The sequence below is a fragment of the Gopherus flavomarginatus genome, chromosome 6 (assembly GCF_025201925.1).
Source record: "Gopherus flavomarginatus isolate rGopFla2 chromosome 6, rGopFla2.mat.asm, whole genome shotgun sequence".
NCBI lineage: Eukaryota > Metazoa > Chordata > Testudines > Testudinidae > Gopherus > Gopherus flavomarginatus.
The window spans coordinates 109,309,400-109,329,064 of NC_066622.1; the positions used below are offsets into that span (position 1 = coordinate 109,309,400).

A 19,665-nucleotide genomic window follows, 5' to 3' on the forward strand; every position below is an offset into this window, starting at 1 on the left:
AACAAAGCACCGTCTGACGAAGTGGGCATTTACCCACGAAAGCTCATGCTCCAATACATCTGTTAGTCTATAAGGTGCCACAGGACTCTGTTGCTTTATTTTTGTACCATTTTTAGTGCAAGAGGCAAGAAAAGAGCCTGAACTAGGAATAGTTTTTAACGTTATCACATTTGGATGACCTTTGAACTTTCCTCTAACCTTGGTGAAGAAGGGACCTAATGAATTGTAAACCCTGAACTTTCAGTGAGAATCCACTGGGCTGAGTCCTTTGTATTGCCACACTGTTAGCCCTGAGCTCCTGCTCACTATTGCAGGGTTTTTACTTGCTCACAAAAATCCCAACAGATGGTAAATCCTGAATATTAAAAAACAAATATTAAAATAATTAATGCCATAATCTAAATCCAACTTCACTGAGGGTAGTGACGCTAGGTTGTATTATATTTTAACTTTAGCAAAGTAAGAACTGTAATCGGGCAAGTGCTCTAATACCCACTAGAGGGAGCTTTTTATCTGTTTAAAATCATCAAGAAAATTGTTTCTTAGAAACTGTGATTAACAGGAAATCACAACACTGAAAAGGTGTTTAAAGATGTCTGAAAAGTTATGTGATAAAACTGCAAATCACAGAAAACTTTTGTAACTATGGCTTGGAAATTAAACAAATTCCTAATGAAAATGAACATGTGTAATGCTTGGTAAGAATTGTGTAACTAGTTTGTAAAGGTTACAGTCTGGGCAATTAATGCCATGACTAGAAAGCAATACAGCATAGAATTGGCACTACTCAGCTAAAGAGGATTAAACACGTTTGCAATTACAGAAGAAAATATCCCACCCTTTTATTTGCTTTATTTTCTCTTTCCAAATAAATTTCCTTTTACAGTACATGCAGGGCTGGCGCTACCATTTAGGCAGCCTAGGCAATTGCCAAGGGTGCCAGGATTATTGAGGGGGCGGCATTTTGCCAGGGGGGCGGCAGGCGGCTCCGGTTGACCTGCCACAGGCGTTCCTGCGGATGGTCCGCTGGTCCGCGGCTCCGGTGGAGCTGCCACACTCATGCCTGCGGATGGTTGGCCCGGAGCCGCGGGATCAGCGCGGGGGGGCAGCGGCGAAGTGGCCGTGCGCCTAGGGCACGAGAAACCCTGGCGCCAGTCCTGAGTACATGACAACAAAAGAAGCATATACAAAGTGATCAGAATCCACATAATCTCAGTAAGATTGAGTCTTGATTCAGTATTTTAAAAACTCATCTTGGTATCCTATGCTGAAATGAGATAATTGAGCAATGATTTATTAGTTCTGGTAAGTGTTTTTAGCTTATGTTGATCCATTTGGAGTCTGACTTTTACTAAAGCAAAATAATAAAAAGCAGAAATGAATTCAAGACAAGTAGCTTATTCCAGTTTTATTCATTCTTAAAACAGATTTATAGTGCAGGGATCTATTTCAAACACAATATAGGCAAAATGGCTGTTATAAACTAGAAATACCTGAAGGGGAACTTGCTTTTATTTTACAGACATGTGTGATAGGTTTATGTTTTGAACACATCAGGTGTAACTTAATATCTTGCAATAGAAGAGATGAGCAGATGGATCTTTGAAATAAAACACCCAGTAAATTGCTTTGGGCTAATGCTAGGTTTTTAATAGGACTTGGAGAATACAGAAAAACGTTTATAGAATAGTACTTTTATTTGTAGCAATGAGACAGTCACAAGAGGTTTAGGTCAGAATTGTCAGGTTCCGTGTGGAGAGGGAGGCAGGCAGCAGGGGAGATGGGGAGAGAGGGAGAGGGAGAGAGAGTGTGTGTGTTTATACAAGTAACTTGAAGTTCTTTAAGTCCCTTGCCAGCTTTGTGACCAATCCTCACTACATAATTACCTTGTTGTCAAAAGAGCTGTGTTTCTCCCTACATGTGCTTATTACCCCTTGTGATAGCTCTCCTCTCTTTTCATCATCAAGTCCTATTCAGCATTCTCCTCCTGATCAAAGTGTGGTGCTAACTCACCATCAAGTGGGGTTATTGGGCAACCTCTTCAACAGCTCTGGAGCAACATGACCCAGCAAGCCCTACATTGGGATGAGTTGATCTCCTTGCTTTAAATTTAAAAACAAACAAAAAAACCAACCATGCAAGCACTCTGGAATTTATGCACTAGAATGCCCCCTAGTGTTGGAAAACCTCCGAGCAAGTAGATGGGTGGTGATTGTGGGAATGTAGGGAAGGATCTTGAATGCTCCAGAATTTCCTTTTACATTACCAAGCAACAAGATCAGTGGGAATACCCAGTTAGGAAGGATTACTGGCTCTCATTTCAGCTAAGCAGAATGCTATCTATGGGTATGTCTACACTGCCAATGTTACAGCATGGCCAGGGCAGCGTTGTGACGTGGGCAGTATAGTCATGCTTTATCGTTGGGGAAGAGCTCTCCTAGCAATTAAAAAATAACCACCCCGAATGAGCGCTGGTAGCTTTATCGCCGGGAGTATGGCCGTCTATACCGGTGCTTTTCAGTGCTAAAACTTTTGTCGCTCAGGGGGGTGTTTTTTCACACCCCTCAATCACTAAAGTTTTAGCGCTGAAAGCGACAATGTAGAGACAGCCTATCTTTTCACTGAAGATGAAAGTGAGGCATGAGGATGAACCCGCGGTGCATGGGCCACACTCCAAAGAATACCTGCCACTGGAGGGAATAGCTAGTTTTCAGACTTCCGACTTTTAGAGATAGGGAGCAAGATTATCCACCTGCCCCCACACCAAGTGCCACTGGAGGAAATAAATGACAAATAGTTGGCTGTTTCCAGGGATGAGCAAATGTCTGAGCTGCTTCAGCCATCCCTAATTATGTGCAACATATTAATACCTTTTCCATCCCAAAATCATACTATTGCATTTCCAAACCCCTTTGTCAAAACAGGGTGTCTGCAAGATGATCCTCTTACACCAATATAAACGTTGCATACCTTGCACGAAAGGAGACACAGGAGCAGGAGAGGACTTGGCAGAGCTAGGAAGAACTGGCTTTGTTGGTTTAGTAGATCTGTTTATAGGAGCTTAAAGCAAAAAAGGAGACAAAAACATACCAATGTCACATCTATGAAATGAGAACAAATACAAAGAAGGTCTGAGGGCTAGTCAAGAGACCTTGAGAAATTCATTTGTGGCAGAAAAAGAGCCTCTGACTCATGTGAGTAACCTTATTCTCAGTGCTTCCACCTTGCCATAAATATCCAAGATTGTCAACCATGTGAAAGTGAAGAGTTGCAAACTATTCAATTAACTTTTCACTTTAGCACTGTAAGTTTAATTCCCAGCTAAGTAAACCCCTGGTGCAATTGAAGTAAAAAATGAAGCCCCACATCTCTTTGTTAAAAATCTGCCTGGACACCTCAGCATGTGGAGAATTTTAATGAAGCAGTACTCTTGGACGAGAAGAGAGGCATGGCAAACCAAGCCAAGATTCTCAGTTGTAGGGCTGTGAAAGGTCATGGAAAGAGAGGTAGGAGCCAAACATGGCAGTTGGGAAAGACAACCCTAACTTTTGCCCTGGGACTGTCCTAGCTATGGGACCCACACTGCCCTTCACTTGACTGCAGTCTCTTTAGTACTTTCACTTCTTCTTTATGAACTAGGGCTGTTGATTAATCACAGTTACTTAACACAATTAATTCACAAAAATTAATCATAATTTAAAAAATTAATCATGATTAATCACAGTTTTAATCGCACTGTTAAGAGAATACCAATTGAAATTTATTAAATATGTTTTTCTAAATTTTCAAATATATCATTTTCAATTACAACACAGAATACGAAGTATGCAGTGATCACTTTATATTATTTTTTATTACAAATATTTGCACTGTAAAAATGATAAAAGAAATAATATTTTTCAATTCACCTCATACAAGTACTGTAGTGCAATCTCTTTATCATGAAAGTACAACTTACAAAGGTAGATTTATTTTGTTGCAGAACTGCATTCAAAAACAAAAAAATGTAAAACTTCAGCACCTACAAATCCACTCAGTCCTACTTCTTGTTCAGCCAATTGCTAAGAGAAACAAGTTTGTTTACATTTATGGGAGATAATTCTGCCTGCTTCTTAATTAAAAGTGAGAACAGGCATTCACATGGCATTTCTGTAGCCAGCACTGCAAGATACTTATGTGCCAGATATGCTAAACATTCATATACCTCTTCATGCTTTGGCCACCATTCCAAAGAACATGCTTCCATGCTGATGACACTCATTAAAAAATAATGCATTAATTATATTTGTGACTGAACTCGAGGAAGAATTGTATGTCTCCTGCTCTGTTTTACCCGCCTTCTGCCATCTATTTCATGTTATAGCAGGCTCGGATGATGACCCAGCACGTTGCTCACTTTAAGAACACTTTCACTGCAGATTTGACAAAATTCGAAGAAGATACCAATATGAAATTTTTAAAGATAGCTACAGCACTCAACCCAAGGTTTAAGAATCTGAAGTGCCTTCCAAAATCTGAGAGGGATGAGGTGTGGAGCATGCTTTCAGAAGTCTTAAAAGAGCAACACTCTGATGCCGAAACTACAAAACCTGAATGTAGTGAGGCTGCCTGGCTCCCAGCTGCCTCAGAGGACGAAAAGCCCAGCCAGAGGCTGGACTGGGTGGAGCTAAAGAGCTCTGAGCCCGTCCGCAAAGGGTCAGGCGCTGACCCGGAACTATAAAGGCGGGCCCTCAGTGCTCAGTTAAGCCCCAGCAGCCGGAGCAAGCAGACGTCCTTCAGGGAGCTTGGGACTGGGAGACTCCTGCGACCCAGGGTAGCCGCCCAGAGTGGCCCAAGCTCCCCCATGCCCGCTACCTAGAGGAGTTACCGGAGCTCCCCCACACCCGCTACCCGGAAGAGCCGCCGGAGCTACCCTGGGCCTGCTATCCGGAGGAGCTGCCGGAGCTACCCTGGGCCGACTTTCTGGAGGAGTTGCCGGACCAACCACCCAGCCCCAGCCGAGACGAACCCATGCACCTGGACCCTGCGGAGGATGACCCCAGGATCCAGGTAAGCTCTGAGCGGGAGTCTGGAAGTAGCCTGGGGCAGCTGACCCTAGTCTGGCTGCAGCACAACCAGAGCCAATGTCAGTATGTTACGGCGAGGATCCCTACTGACACAGCAACAGGCTGCCTGCTGCTGTTAGGGCCCCGGGCTGGGACGCAGAGGAGTGGGCGGGCCTGCGTCCCCCCTTGCCATCCCACTCCCAGGTGGCAGTCTCCCCCTCGCCCCGACACTCAGGCCCAGGAGCCTGGGCTTCTTACCTTGCAGAGCTGTTTGCTGAGCCCCTGCCTGAGGGCCTGAGCCCTGAACCATTGTTTGTTGCCTCACCCTGACCGAAGGCATGGGTTTAATAGACTGAGCTGGTTGCTCAGCCCCTGCCTGAGGGTCTGAGCCCTTAGCTGCCGTTGTTGCCCCAGGTAGTGAGGTGGCCTGGCCCCCAGCTGCCCCAGAGAGGGGTGAACCCCAACAGCGGACCTCTACACTGAACCACAAACAAACAAACAAAAATCAACCTTCTGCTGGTGGCATCTGACTCAGATGATGAAAATGAACATGTGGTGGTCCTCACTGCTTTGGATCGTTATCAAGCAGGACCCGTCATCAGCATGGACATGTCCTCTGGAATGGTGGTTAAAGCATGAAGGGACATATGAATTTTTAGTGCACAACGTAAATATGTTGTGCCGCCAGCTACAACTGTGCCATGGGAATGCCTGTTCTCACTTTCAGGTGAAATTGTAAGCAAACTTGGGCAGCAGTATCTCCTGCAAATGTAAACAAACTTGTTTGTCTTAGCGATTGGCTGAACAAGTAGGACTGAGTGGACTTGTAGGTGCTAAAGTTTTATATTTTTTTTGTTTTTGAGTGCAGTTATTTTTTGTACATAATTCTACATTTGTAAATTCAATGTTCATGATAGAGATTGCACTACAGTACTTGTAATGGGGGAATTGAAAAATACCATTTCTTCTGTTTCTTTTTTACAGTGTAAACATTTGTAATAAAAAATAAATATAAAGTGAGCATTGTACACTTTGTATAATTGAAATCAATAGATTTGAAAATGTGGAAAACATCTAAAAACATTTAAATAAATGATATTCTATTATTGTTCAGTAGTTCGATTAATGACAATTAATTTTTTTAATAGCTTGACAGCCGTACTATGAACCCTAGCAACAGACATCCAGTGGCACTGTGTTTACCCTAGAGTAAAATTATCATGTGCTTAAAAGATTAAAGCTCACGTTTTGTAGATTGTGAAGTACTGCCTTCCGTAGGTTCAATGTAGTTATCTTCATCATCTACAGGCACGATATAATCATCCTGAGAAAAATGCAGAGAAAAGCTACAAGTTAAGCATGAATTATGTCAAATACACCACATGGCACAAGCCTGTTTTGGCAGGGATGGACAAGATGCACTAACGCCAATGGTTGTCTCAGACATCTAAACTCCCTCTGTGGCTGGATAAGGCTGTGCTTTTCCATGGACTTTTCCCCTTCACCAGACAGCTCCAATTGTGGCACATCTGATTGATCACTTACTGTCTCAGTCCTCTGTAGCCCTGCCCTGGTGCTCAATATTTCCGTTTCATCCCCACCTGTCAGCAATCTGTCTCTGGTGAACAGAGAATGCTAAGTGGGCTGAATGGCTCCACAGATTTACGATGTGGGTAAATGTCCACTAGAAACTAGTGTGAGAGTATGCATTTATTTTTATGACCTATGTAATGATTTGAACCACAGCAGTCAGATGTGAAAGGCTAGCATATTAAACAAGTGCAGCATATAGTTCATGATACTTATGGGGCCATAATTCATCTGTACTATAAAGACTTATGTATCTGTGAATATTACCTCATCCCCATTGAACTCTTTGGTCTTGGGTGGCACTTTTGGTTTCAGCGGGACAGACGATGATGGCAGAGATGGTTTAGATGGTGTCTTGGATTTAATTAAAGACTGACTTGGCCTGCTTGGCAGTGGCTCCTGCTGGGTTGTGCGATTGTCTTTAAATGAGGGGGGAAATGAGAAGTTTAGTATATAATTACTCACTAACTGCGAAGAGTTGTTTTAATATCTATGCAAACTGAGCATCTTTACTCTGCCTGTAGCGTAAGTCATATAGAATGTTCTGTGACTGGAAATGATGAGAATCTATTATGTTCTATAGTCCTTAAGTACTGTAGCATATAAGTTCCCATGCAGCAAGGTGGGTGAGACTGAAATAGATGATATGGCCAGCTTCTCTGGGGTACCACCAAAATACCTACAAGGAATGGGTAATACAATTCCTCATTATTTGAAGTGTGCAAATAATGTGTTTATTACCTATCCAGCCACTTGTCTGGCACTATAGTAGTTAAGTGCCTTATATATATCCAGTACCCGAGCCTCATATAATGAAACTGAAAGAGATGGGGGAAGAGGTGTGCAGTGACGGGATGGTTATGTTGATATTCCTTTTCCCAATGTCCCAAATCTTGGTCCATCTGAAGTCAATATAAAAACTTCCATTAACTTCAATGGGAACAGTATTCAGCTCAGAATATAATGTTGAAGGGAAGAGAAGGGTCTGTTTGTTGGAGCAATATAAGCAGAGTCATCTCCTTCCAGTCCTGTTTTTAAGTCTACCTGCTTCCTACTCCCAATTGTTAAGGGCAGTTTAGGCTTAGATCTTTGGGACTGTTATGCAGAGGCAATGACTCTGTGGGTGCTCTGGCTGGAGCACTCATGGGGGAAAATTACTGGGTGCTCTGCACCCACTGGCAGCCTGTTTGGCAGCGTTAGCATGCTCCAGGAGGTCGGGGGAGGAGTGTGAATGTGGCACATTCAGGGGAGGAGGCGGGGCTGGGGCGGGGATTTGGGGAAAGAGTTGGAATTGGGGCAGGGAGGGGGCAGAGTTGGAGTGGGGACTTTGGATTGGAATGGGGGCAGGGCCTCATGGAAGGAGTGGAGTGGGGGCGGGGCTGGGGCACAGGGGGAGGTCGAGCACCTGAGGGGAAGTTGGCACCTATGCTGTTATGGCCCCTGTTTTGCACTTGCTTGGCTAACAAGTTAGGGTATAAACAAGATAGAAAACAGTGGTCCTTTAATGTTTTGCCCTTCCTGCTTGACCTTAAATCAGCTAGGGAAGAACCAATCCCCAGATTAGGCTAACTGGGTGATTTCTGGGGCATGCTCAGTGAAATTTCTCCCCAATGTTCCCATGCATATTGTTTTATTATTTGGTTTATAACTGCTCATCACAAAGCCTGTAGGCCTTCTACAAAATATACTAACAAAAACTTGGGAGACAGCGACAATGCTAAGGGGGTGTCTCACCTGCCAGCAAATCCATGAATCCTTCCAGAAAGTAGGCACCCTGATACTTGGGGTCGGGAACAAACAGCCCCTCCTCCTTTTGAGGCTAACTCCTGAGAAAAGGACGGGCTTCACACCACATTGACAACATCTGAAATTCTTTTCTTGTTTTTCAATTTGTTAATGGTGCCACTGGTATAAATAGCTGAGGGGCTGACAGGCTTGCGTAGCCAAAGATTTCATAGGTACCTGCGTATTCTCCCCTTGAAAATGAAAATGACGAGGGAATCTTCTTTTTCTCTTGCTCAGTTGGAGGGGGCTCATAACTGTCATCACAGTTCTCTTCACTCGGAACCACATACATCTCTGAATCAGAGTGGGCATCTGGATTTTCATAATCGCTGTCCTAGAAACACACAGCTTCCCATTTCTTACTTTGTAAAACATTTGTGGATTCATTCGTGGAAGTAATACTCAAACATCTCACCAGTTGCATTATTTGCTAACCTACAAAAACACTTGCTTGTCATATGACAGTTATGAACATGGTCAGCTTCATTAGTGTTACTCTATTTCAGCATAAAACATATTTAAAATATTTTTGCTCCGGAGAAAAAGGATTTAACAAAGTGCTAACACCCTGATTTTCAGTACCCCTATGCCTTCATCTTATCACCACTGGAAACCACCAACCTCTCACTTCCTATTTCTGCCTTCTCCCTCCCACCGCCACAGGCCCTCCGCTAAGCTGGGACTGCATTCCCCCACATCTGTGAGTCAACAACCTTATGCTTCTCCACCAACCCACTACCCTGGGAACCAGTTCCTTCCTAGTCTCAACCTCAGCTGCTGATGTGACCTCTATCTCCCCTTTCTGGTTTCTGGTCTTGAGAGAGAGGTCAGGAACTAGCACCAGGAGGAAACAGCTGGCTTTAGGGAAGCAAGTTGTAGAATAAAGCATGTTCTTCGCCCTGTGGCAGGATAGGTCATGATTTGCTTCACTCTAAAGTCCTGAGGAGACCTTACCATCCCCAACGCTACCTGTTGGGGCTTTGCCACTAAAGCCCAAGAAGATAGCCATTCACCAGTTTGCATCTACCTGGGAATTAGCTAGTTTTCTATGAGCTAATGAATAATCTTCACACGCTTTATGCAAAGAAAATCTGGGCATCTCAAACATAAAACAATTAGAGATTGTCCTGAGCTACAGAGTTTGGATCTGAACTTTCCTCAAATTTACCCCAATTTAGGGGAGTTTAGACCTGGGATTCTATAGCAGGTCCACCTCAAGTAGCATGGAATAAAGGAAAATGGATAAACATTAAATATATTTGAAATGTCAGAAAATGGAGACCAACTCTTATAACAGAGGTCAGTGAATTTATATAGATTGTATGGTCTCTAGGGGCAGGAACTGTAGGTGAAATCCTGGACTTATTGAAATCAACGGGACTTTTGCCATTGTCTTCAATGGGGCAAAATTTCACCCTGTGTTTTTTCTAGTGTTTGGAAAATGCCTAACACGTTGTGGGTGCTACCACTGTCTAAATAAGTGATGTCAAAAAATAAGTCACTAACCACAAATTTGACAACACTGAGAAATAAGTGAAATCTAAAAGTATCTGTAAATCTTCTAAACAAGAATAGTCCAGTGTTTTTTCAAAAGTGGCCACTAATTTTGCGTGCCCCGTTTTTTGGGTGCTCAAGTTGAGATACCATAATCCTAATTTCCAAGATGCTGATCATCTACAGCTACCTTTAACAATGCTTCTGAATGTTGGGCTAAGGTATTTATAAGCTGGGTACTCAAAATCGAGGGAACCTAAATCAGTAGCTACTTTAGAAAATTTTCAACCTCATGAATATAGTAGGATTTTAATAGTGGAAATGTAGATTTGACTGAAAGTATCTGATTCAGATCTAAACTTTCATTATCATCTCATGTGTGGTCCTAATTGAAAGAGTAACTGTTTTATGACCCCAGGAAAATATACTTACAAAATCATCAGACCATTGTTCATCTTCATCCTCTGCATGTTCTAAACCAAACATTTGAGTTATTTAAGGGAATGGAATAGTGATCACAAACATTCATCTTCGCCACTAATTGAATGGCTCTATTGCATTCCACTCTCTCTCTCTCACACACACACACACACACACACATTCCTGAAAGTTTGTGCCAAACACACTTGGTTTTGGCTGAATAGTGTTAGTAATTAGAATTCTGCTTCTTTTGCTAATTTGGTTTTAGAAATTAATTGGGAGTGCTCATGAAAGAGTCCCAGGCTGATGTGCTGGACAACACAGTCCTCTACTTATCCCCAGTCTGAATAGTAGCAATGCAAGCTTCCCCATACTGCCATGCCCATGAATCCCCTTTTTAAAGGAAATGAAGAGAGAGGAAGAGCTCATTCAGCCCTCTTGACAATTCAGTTCTTGGTCTCTCTAGTGAAGTTCCAAATTGGATGCCAATTAACTATGGCTATAAAAATCACTGAACAATTATTAGATTGACAACTCCTAGTCACTCCCCACCTAGTCTGCTGCTGTTTTACTTTTTCTCCTTAACAAAACCATTCTTAACACTTCAAAACAAAGGTAAAACAATGAAGGTGTAAAATGAGCAAATATATCTCCACTCACACTTGAAGATAATGTTTGATGCCATCATTATATTAGCACCAACATCAGATTCCATTTTTGTGGGAAGGAAACCTATTTGCCCATATTTCTTTCTTTACTTTCACTTCACAAGTCCTGAACTGGGCTGGCACTCCATCCAGCATGGCTGGATATGGAGCCTTCTCCCCCTTGAGAATGGCCGGATCCCATAGAATAGGTGAAAGCTGCTTCTGAGAGTCAGCTAGCAGGGGCACTTAAAAATATGGAGATATACCTATCTCATAGAATTGGATGGGACCCTAGAAAGTCATCAAGTCCAGTCCCTACCTTCACTAGCAGTGACCAAATACTGATTTTTGCCTCAGATCCCCCCCCAAGAATTGAACTCACAACCCTGGGTTTAGGAAGCCAATGCGCAAACCACTGAGCTGGCTATCAACTACTTCTTAGTCTTTATTCTTCCTTTTGGGGAAGCCCTCCACAGTTTGCTGTCCATCATTTTACCACAGAGAATTGCACTATAAGTTATTGGTCATGGTTCAGGATTCACCTCACCTAGAAGATAAATGTGAGCAAATATGTAGTTGTAACACTCTTAGAAAAAATATACAGTTTAAAGTTCCATTAAGCCATCCTTACCTGAAGCATAATCCCTTTGTGGTACACTTGGCGGGGGTTTATTTTTTAGCCTGTAAACAATAATTTTTACATTTATGATCCAATAAGTAATCGTTGCAGGAAGGCAACACATAAAAAAAGCTGATGACAAAAGATATCTGCAACTGAAGACACAGGTCATTGTCACAGATATTCAGCCAATTGCTGCAGGCAAATGCTCTGAAAAGAGAGCACTTTTTGGAAACAGCCAAGAATATAGAATGCAATCCGAGTTTTTTGTTAAGAACTTTTTTTTTTTTAAAGAAACACACATACAGAGGAGCAGAAGCTACAGGCAGCATTATACATTATAGATATGTGCACATCTGTTTAAAGAAGTAAAGCTGATTGAGGCTCATAAAAATCCTAGTAAGAGGTTTATATGTGAGGTGATAAAAGAGTACAGTGCTCTCTGGTTCTAATTTACAACTTTAGATTTGCATACACTTTAAATTCCAATTGAGGCTTAAAAGTTTTCCCAGGCTGTCTCTCAGCCAGATTCTGATCTCACTTACAACGATTTTGTACATGTATAGCTCCTGCAGTCAATGGAGTTACTGATTTACATTGGTATCAGATCAGATCTGGGCTCTCAACCTTTGCATTTGTCACATGTATGAGGTACTGCATGTTTGGTACAATAATGGAAGTACTAACAAAGAAAGTCTCACACCAATTATTTTTCATAAGGGAATACAATTTGAATAGCTTTGATTCCGTAGTATTGAGTGAACCAAAAAATTATTTATAGAAAGACTGAAAATTCTTCATAGGCTTGTCTTTATTTGCAACTGTGCTATGCTTACCTAGAATTTAAAATCATGCAGGTTCCTGTTTGTTTAATTATAAGCCCGGGGAGAGCACCCCCAGGAGCTTAGTGTAGTGATCTGTTTATTATTCCATTAATGATCTGATAGTACCTCATAAGAAGAGAGACATTTCTGTGAAGTTATTTAAGTCAGATCCAATGGTGCATCTGGGCTATTACATGCTTGAGCGGAAGTAGCTGAAGCTAGTAATGTTTTGCTTTTTGTATTAATATAAAGCATTAATACCATTTGCATTAAAATGCCCTTTTATACTCATTCTTAATATATAATCCAACAATTTTCCTTAGCACTGATGAAACCGCACCCTGGGTTTGAGCCAATGCCCAAGTCAATGGAGAGACTCCCATTGACTGCAATGGGCTTTCAGTCAGGTCCCAAAAGAAGTGCTTCTTGGGATGTTATGTTTGTTTGCAGAGCTGAGTGTATAATTCACCAGGAATAATGTCCACAATGACTGTAACTTTTTCTTGTGCTCTTGAAGGTTTCTGAGCCATTGTGTTTTCCTTCAATTTTTTCTCTTATTTTTGTTTTTCTTAACAGTTTGCTGCAATAATTTGATACTCAATATTCAAGACTTGGGCATGCTGCTTACTTGTGACTGTTCAGCTAAGACCCATAGCTAAATGTTGTTTCTGTTCCCTGCATCTGACTGAATACCCAGATGTGCAAATGTTAAGATTTGGTTTCTGCAAATGATTTCTTCCACAGTTTGTGCTAGAGAAACTCTACTGCTCATATAGTTGTAAAAAGTGAACATACATGTATGCATGGTGCAGGCATGGCCAAAATACATTCATTACCAAGCTCAAAAAAATATCTATGGACAGGTCTGGCGCTTCCATTTAGGCGGTCTAGGCAATCGCCTAGGGCGCCAGGATTATTGGGGGGCGGCATTTTGAAGGGGGTGGGGGAGGCGGCAGGCGGCTCTGGTGGACCTGCCGCAGTCGTGCCTGCAGAGGATCCCCTGGTCCCGCAGCTCCAGTGGAGCTGCCGCAGGCATTCCTGAGGATGGTCCGCTGCTCCCTCGGCTCCGGTGGACCTCCCGCAGGCACAGCTGTGGCAGCTTCACCGGAGCCGCGGGACCAAAGCGCGGGGCGACGAAATGGCTGTGCGCCTAGGGTGCTAAAAACACTTGCGCCGGTCCTGTCTATGGAACATTTTTCACAGAGTTTGCCCAGCTCTCTTCATTAGTGGTGTCAGAAAAAAGTATAGGTAGTTCTTCCTTGCTGAATGGTTATACTAGTGCCTGACAACATGAGTATAACTTATCCTGCAGGCAGTATGTTATTAAGCATTCTTAACAGCATTATTCCAGTATCTCATCCAGGTTAGCACAGGCATGTTAAAAAGAAGAAACCAGGGCCACTGCCAGGGGAAATGGCTGATGCTTTGTCTCAGGTCTAGGTTTGATGGAGAGGGTGGCCTCAAATTCAGCAGGCTGCTCCATGCTGGATTTGGGCTGAGGTGCACAAGGACACCAGAGACAAAGGAAAAGGGTGGATAGGAAGCCAATAGGGACCCTTCTGAGGGAGAGGGATGCGTGGCTTGGCCCATACTGTAGGTGTTCGGACAATAAATTAGGAAGGCTTGCCTCAGTATTTTGACTGACACTGTAAATCCTGGCTGTGGCCCTGGCAGAATATGTAAATATGTTATAACAAAAGAATGTGAAGCACAGAAGAGCTCTGTATCTGAGCCATCTATCATGCCTTGTGTGGTTCTGAAATAGCATACCGATCCCAAGTATTTTTCCCAGTTTTGCAAATTAAGGCCACTTGTTCATTTTGGAACCTAAATAGCAATAGAAAAGAAATTATGTTTCTGTCACAGAAATGAAACAATTTATGGCCACATCTGTATTTGTTAGTCTCTTCAAATATGTTAGTTATTCTAAAATTCAAACACAAACCCACAGAAAAGTTACTGCACCGTATTAATATTATTTAGTGAGTGTCAACACTGTGGAATCCTGGTCCCATTGATGTCAGTGGGAATTTTGCCATTGACTGGAATGGGGTCGTGATTTCACCCACTGTTTTTGCAATATGCAAACATAAATGACATGATTCCCGTTCCTGGGAGCTTACTGTCTAGTTACAGTACATTTATAATACTTTTATTCTTTAGGGCTTCTTTTTGTAAGCAATGGCAATGGGCATGATCCTGCTCCTGTTGAAGTTAATAGCAAAACTCCAAATGACTTCAGTAGAAGAGGATCAAGTCCTGTTCTTCAAGGGAGAGATTATAGTTGTTCTTTAGCATATCTTTTATCTGCAAAATTGGCAATTACATCAGAAGTGATTCCAAAAAAAATCACAGTGGTAAACAATTTCACCCACTTTGAAGGTGCCATAAATATAATCTGTTCCGTATTTAAGTTACATTTGATAGAGTTGTGAGTTAATCCTTCTGGAAAAGTCCTATAGACCTGAATAGGGATTTACAGAAATTACTCAACTCTGAAATATACAGGCTGAAATCCTGACCTCCCTAAAGTCAATGGCAAAGCTCCCATTCACTTCAGTGGGGCCAGGCTTCACCCATAAGTTTCTTAGAGAATGATTTTTTCTTTTGTGGAGGTTTGTGAAACATCCTACAGAATTCCATAGCTGAGATATAATTTTCAATTCTATAAGACTCATCCAAAAGAAAAATAAATCCAAACAGGTTTTTGAGAATGTTTACAGCTGTTTAAAAAATAACATATCACATCTTTCTGCATCATTAGTTTCACTAAATAATCAGCTGGTATTTGAGGCATTTCGTTTAATATGAGACCAGCACTGCTTTAGCAGCTTTGCACACCATACAGTAGATAGCAGCTAGCAGGCAGTTAAGTGAATGAATGACTTCAATTTTAAAAAGTACCATGGTCTGAATCTTGCTCTCTGCAATGTGCTGAGCACTCTGAGGCTGATGCAGCAAAGCTCTTTGGCATGTCCTGAACTTTAAGCATAGGAATACTCCCACTGAAATCAGAGGTACTACTCAGTTACTTGACGTTGAAGGGTGCTTTGCGGACAGGGTGTAAGTGTAAGTGCTTTGCAGACAGGGTGTTTAATGAACTGAAGGACTGACCCCCTGAGCCTTGTCCTGACACTGTGTTCCTAGAATACTTGTTTTTAGAGAGTCCACCACTTGTGCTAGAGACTGGCACTTGCTCCTCTATACTCTGCATTTCAGCCTACCTCTCCCAGCTTTTAAGAAACAGCTGAAAAAAAAATTGTTTTCAAAAATGTTCTTTAATTTTACTATTGTTGGCCCTTTCATACAGGATGTGTCCTTTTCTTCTGGTCCATTTTTGCTTACAGGGTGATTTTTTTATTATATTGCTTTCTTTAGTTGATGTTATGTTTTTACTGCATTTATTGTTGTGCAGTGCCCTGGGTGCACTACATAAATCCAACTATTATTAAAAAATTAAATTAATTGAACCTGTCAAAACTTTGTCAAAACTCTGAACTAGTGCTGTTAAACTGATTGATAATAAACTGATCCCAAATTGGAATCTCATGATAGAGTGGAATGTTTCATTGCTGCTTTGGAAGTGTCTGGTGATAAAGAAATTCTTTAAAATATTTATGAAGCTGCCCATGAGTGTTATGAATGTTCTTAGTACGGTTTTACATATTTTCTTTGCATAAAACAGTGGTACTGTAATGTTTATGGTTACATGATATAATACTGTTGACTTTAATGGACTGTCCCATTTATTAACAAAAGGCCTTGAGCATCAATAATAAGAAATCTGAAACACATTACATTGGTACATAAATGGAAACACAAGTTTCCTATTGGTTCAGCTAAGATACATGTATGATTATACTGTTTCTGTTTTGTTACCTCTTTCTTCATGTGCTTCAGTTTGTTTCCCTGACTAGTTTGCAATATTATATACTCAATGCACAGTGTGTAAGATACCACAGTTCCAGTTGCCATCTGCAGGATTGTATGAAAACAGGAGGCACAGTAAGTGCTACAAAGTTATGGAGCAGAAGAGATCTGAAGTCTATGGGTGTTTTGCTTGTGTAAGGCATGCAGGATCTCAGGTGTTGCGTCATCTCAGTAGCTGACCATGTGGGCACAAATGGCATCTCAAGGAATGGACAGATTCTGGTTATTGGCAGCCTCTTTATTTCACTTACTGCTGCTGGCTTTGTCAGTGAAGTGTCACTTATGTCCCCAGGAAATTTTGGAAAATCTTTTTTTATGTAGAGACAGTTCATCAGATACTTCATCTAAGGCTTGATCTGCAATGTGCTGAGTGTCCTGAGCTCCCACACACTGCCTCAGTGAACTACTTAAGCATTAAGGGTGAAATCTTGACTCTGCTGAAGTCAATGGGAATTTTGCTATTGAATCTCATGGGGCCAGGATTTACCCAATTGTATGCTGAATCAGGGCCAACTGAATACAATGGGAGTTGAGGGCACTCAGCACCCTGTGGCATAAAGCCCATAACTTCTGTTTTTTATTTCCCTGTTTTGAAATATGAAGGACATAGACATAGGAACAGGCTCTCTTTTGCTTACAAATCCTACTATACCCATTACTTGTTCTATAATTGAATTTATAACCCCCCCGAAATCACGATCTCCACAGGACCTAAAGCTCCCAGCCTATAACCAGTTATGCACATGATTAAAGGTAAACATGGGCATGTTAGCAAGATATGGGGCCAAATTTTTGGTTTCACAGGAAGATTGTGACCTAGGTTGGGGAATAAACAAGAAGAGCAGATAAGCTTTTAAGAAACAAAAAGTCTGGTCCCTGATTCTCTTCTCTATAGTTACTTATAGTCATACAACAGGACTTACAAACACACACACAAGGAACAATCAAATATATTCTGATTTCTTCTCAACAAATAATTTTAAGTAGCCTAGAATATGAGCTCTCTGAGGCTGGAACTGTTCATTTGTTTACTTATCTATAAAGCACCTATCCCAATGGGACCCCAATTATGACTGGGGTCAGTAGACACTGTTTTAATACAAATTAATAATAAACAGAATGTATTACAGGAGCACTCGGTCAGTCTTTAAGGCTTGCAGTATAAATGTTCTATGAATAATATATGGGATGAATTCAGACCTGGTGTAAGCATGTGCACTTATACTGATGTCAGTGAAATTGGATCCCACTTATAGTTGACCTGCATTTGAGCCAACATATTTTTCATTTCTCTTTGTAAAGACAGGTGTCCACAGAAAACATATGCTGCATCAAACAAATTCAGTTTTTGTCCTATCATGTATCCATATCTTTGAAGCCTTGTCTTTCCACAAAATCTTGACATTCTAGAAGACTTGTGTCACCTCTATGCAGAGAAAGCAGCCACAGTCCACAAAAAGAATCAATCATAGGGTTGGAAGGGACTGCAAGGATATAGTCTAAAAACATAATGAGACATTAACTCATTTCCACCAGGTCCTGTCTCTGAACCTTGGAATCTTCTATTCCTACTATTATTACAACTCCTGCCATTTTATCATCTAATGATATTTGGTGTTTTTCTTGAGGCCCTAGCTCCATGTGAATATGAGAATCTCAGCTTTAAAAAAACCCAGTAAGTTTCTAGCCCTGAGGGTTTAAGAGAAAAGCATGAAAACGTGACCCCAGTGCATCTCAAAGGCAAATAAAAAGGCAATTTTAAAAAAATGTTATTTTAAAGCTATCACATGATTGTTGGAAGCTAGACCTGTGATTTTGAATACTTGTTTCTGGCAATACTTCCCTACTCCATGAGGAAGCTGCTTATTTCATAGTTTCCTGGTTACTATTGAGCTCTATGCTGGGTTCACCATTTAATAGAACCCTTCTCCAGCCTGCTCTTCTGGTAACTGGTTCTTTAAATCTGGGAGCACTGGGCAGCTGCAGTCCTAGAATGGCCATTTTGTATCTGACTGATGTAGGCTGCACCTCCCATCCTTTCAGCTTGTAAGTACATTTAGATTTTATTCTTTCCCTCTTCTTCATAAAGAGGGGCACATCATCAAAGCCATACACCTCCAGGTGAAAGCAGCCATGGTAAAATGATTTGTCTCTGTAAATTATAACTCTGAGATCCTTCTCTTGTTTTTGTTATGTGCTTTCATCTTTGAGACATTTGCTGCTGATGCACTGTGATGTTATTAAGTCTAACTGCTCTAAAGCTGTTACTGTGATATTTTTCTTTATAAAAGTTAGGGTTTTGATTCTGCTCCGTGAGGGCAGCCTCCTCATTATATCAAGGTCCAGAGCTCTGCACTTTGTACATACACTATGTTAAACCTGCTGCAAAGGCAAAGTATGTTTGAGTTACTGAAGGCTCTACCAAACTGACAGAAGAAGTGCCAGTCAAAGGTAAGAGATGTTTAGCCCTTCATTTGTGCTGTTGTGCCCACGTGTAGGCAATGAATAGGTATAGATCCTATGTAACATCTGAATATGAGATTTTCTGCAAGCTGAAGCAATACTTAATCACAACAGGGTGAGTGAAGGAAAAAGTGTAATGGTTAGTTTTGAATTTCCCTGCTTCACTCTCATATGTATCACCAGGTCAAAGTGAGGGAGAGCGCTATTACACAACTGAGTCCATTTTCCCCACATAGGGAAGACACTCCCTACTTAGCAGATACTAAAATAATACTTTCCAATCTCGAATTTATCCATCATGGTTGCTGTTACTTAAGCACAGTGTTCTGTGTGCTTCTATGTTTCCACTGTGTATGAGAGCTGCATCAATAGACTATATTGAGTTATTCTGTGTGGTGTTGTCCTATCATTGCAAATACTTCCTGAAAACCTGGTAAATAACATTTTTTTTAAAGTTCATTAATATATCTTGTGTACATCTTTCTTACACCTATAGTAAATGATCCATGGATTATCAATGAGAATGTCACATATATATGTTAATCCCATGTGAAAGATATGTTGTATTAAAAATTAGTTTGCATGCTGAATAGCTCTTGTGCTAAAAGATGAGTCTGACTTTGGAAATAAAGGATGTCTTATTCATATAACCACGCATGAAGAAAAACCGGGTTTTAAAGCTACACGTACATTGTGATTATTTAATGATAAATCATTCTGCAATTTACTGCTGGACTAAGAATTTTAGGTTAGGGTTTTAGTGTTATGGTTTTCTTTTAAAACTTCTTATTATGTATGGAATGTTCAGGATTGAGTTTTGAATATTATGGCTGATTAGTTGCATGAAG

The 19,665-nt window shown here is 41.2% G+C and overlaps 1 protein-coding gene across 6 annotated transcripts in view; it reads right to left on the reverse strand.

The window, feature by feature from the left end:
- The window catches only part of BLNK (B cell linker), a 162,528-nt gene that overhangs the window by 24,714 nt on the left and 118,149 nt on the right, over window positions 1–19,665 (reverse strand). For 4 of the 6 annotated variants that reach the window (XM_050959463.1, XM_050959464.1, XM_050959469.1 and 1 more), the window contains 7 exons: window positions 14,195–14,251; window positions 11,613–11,662; window positions 10,347–10,387; window positions 8,598–8,754; window positions 6,903–7,054; window positions 6,291–6,369; window positions 2,971–3,060 (listed from right to left, as the gene is read on the reverse strand). In XM_050959463.1, coding sequence (XP_050815420.1) covers window positions 2,971–3,060; window positions 6,291–6,369; window positions 6,903–7,054; window positions 8,598–8,754; window positions 10,347–10,387; window positions 11,613–11,662; window positions 14,195–14,251 — 626 coding nt within the window. The remainder of the gene's footprint in view (window positions 1–2,970; window positions 3,061–6,290; window positions 6,370–6,902; window positions 7,055–8,597; window positions 8,755–10,346; window positions 10,388–11,612; window positions 11,663–14,194; window positions 14,252–19,665) is intronic. The other 2 variants (XM_050959465.1, XM_050959467.1) reach the window with 1 other exon arrangement.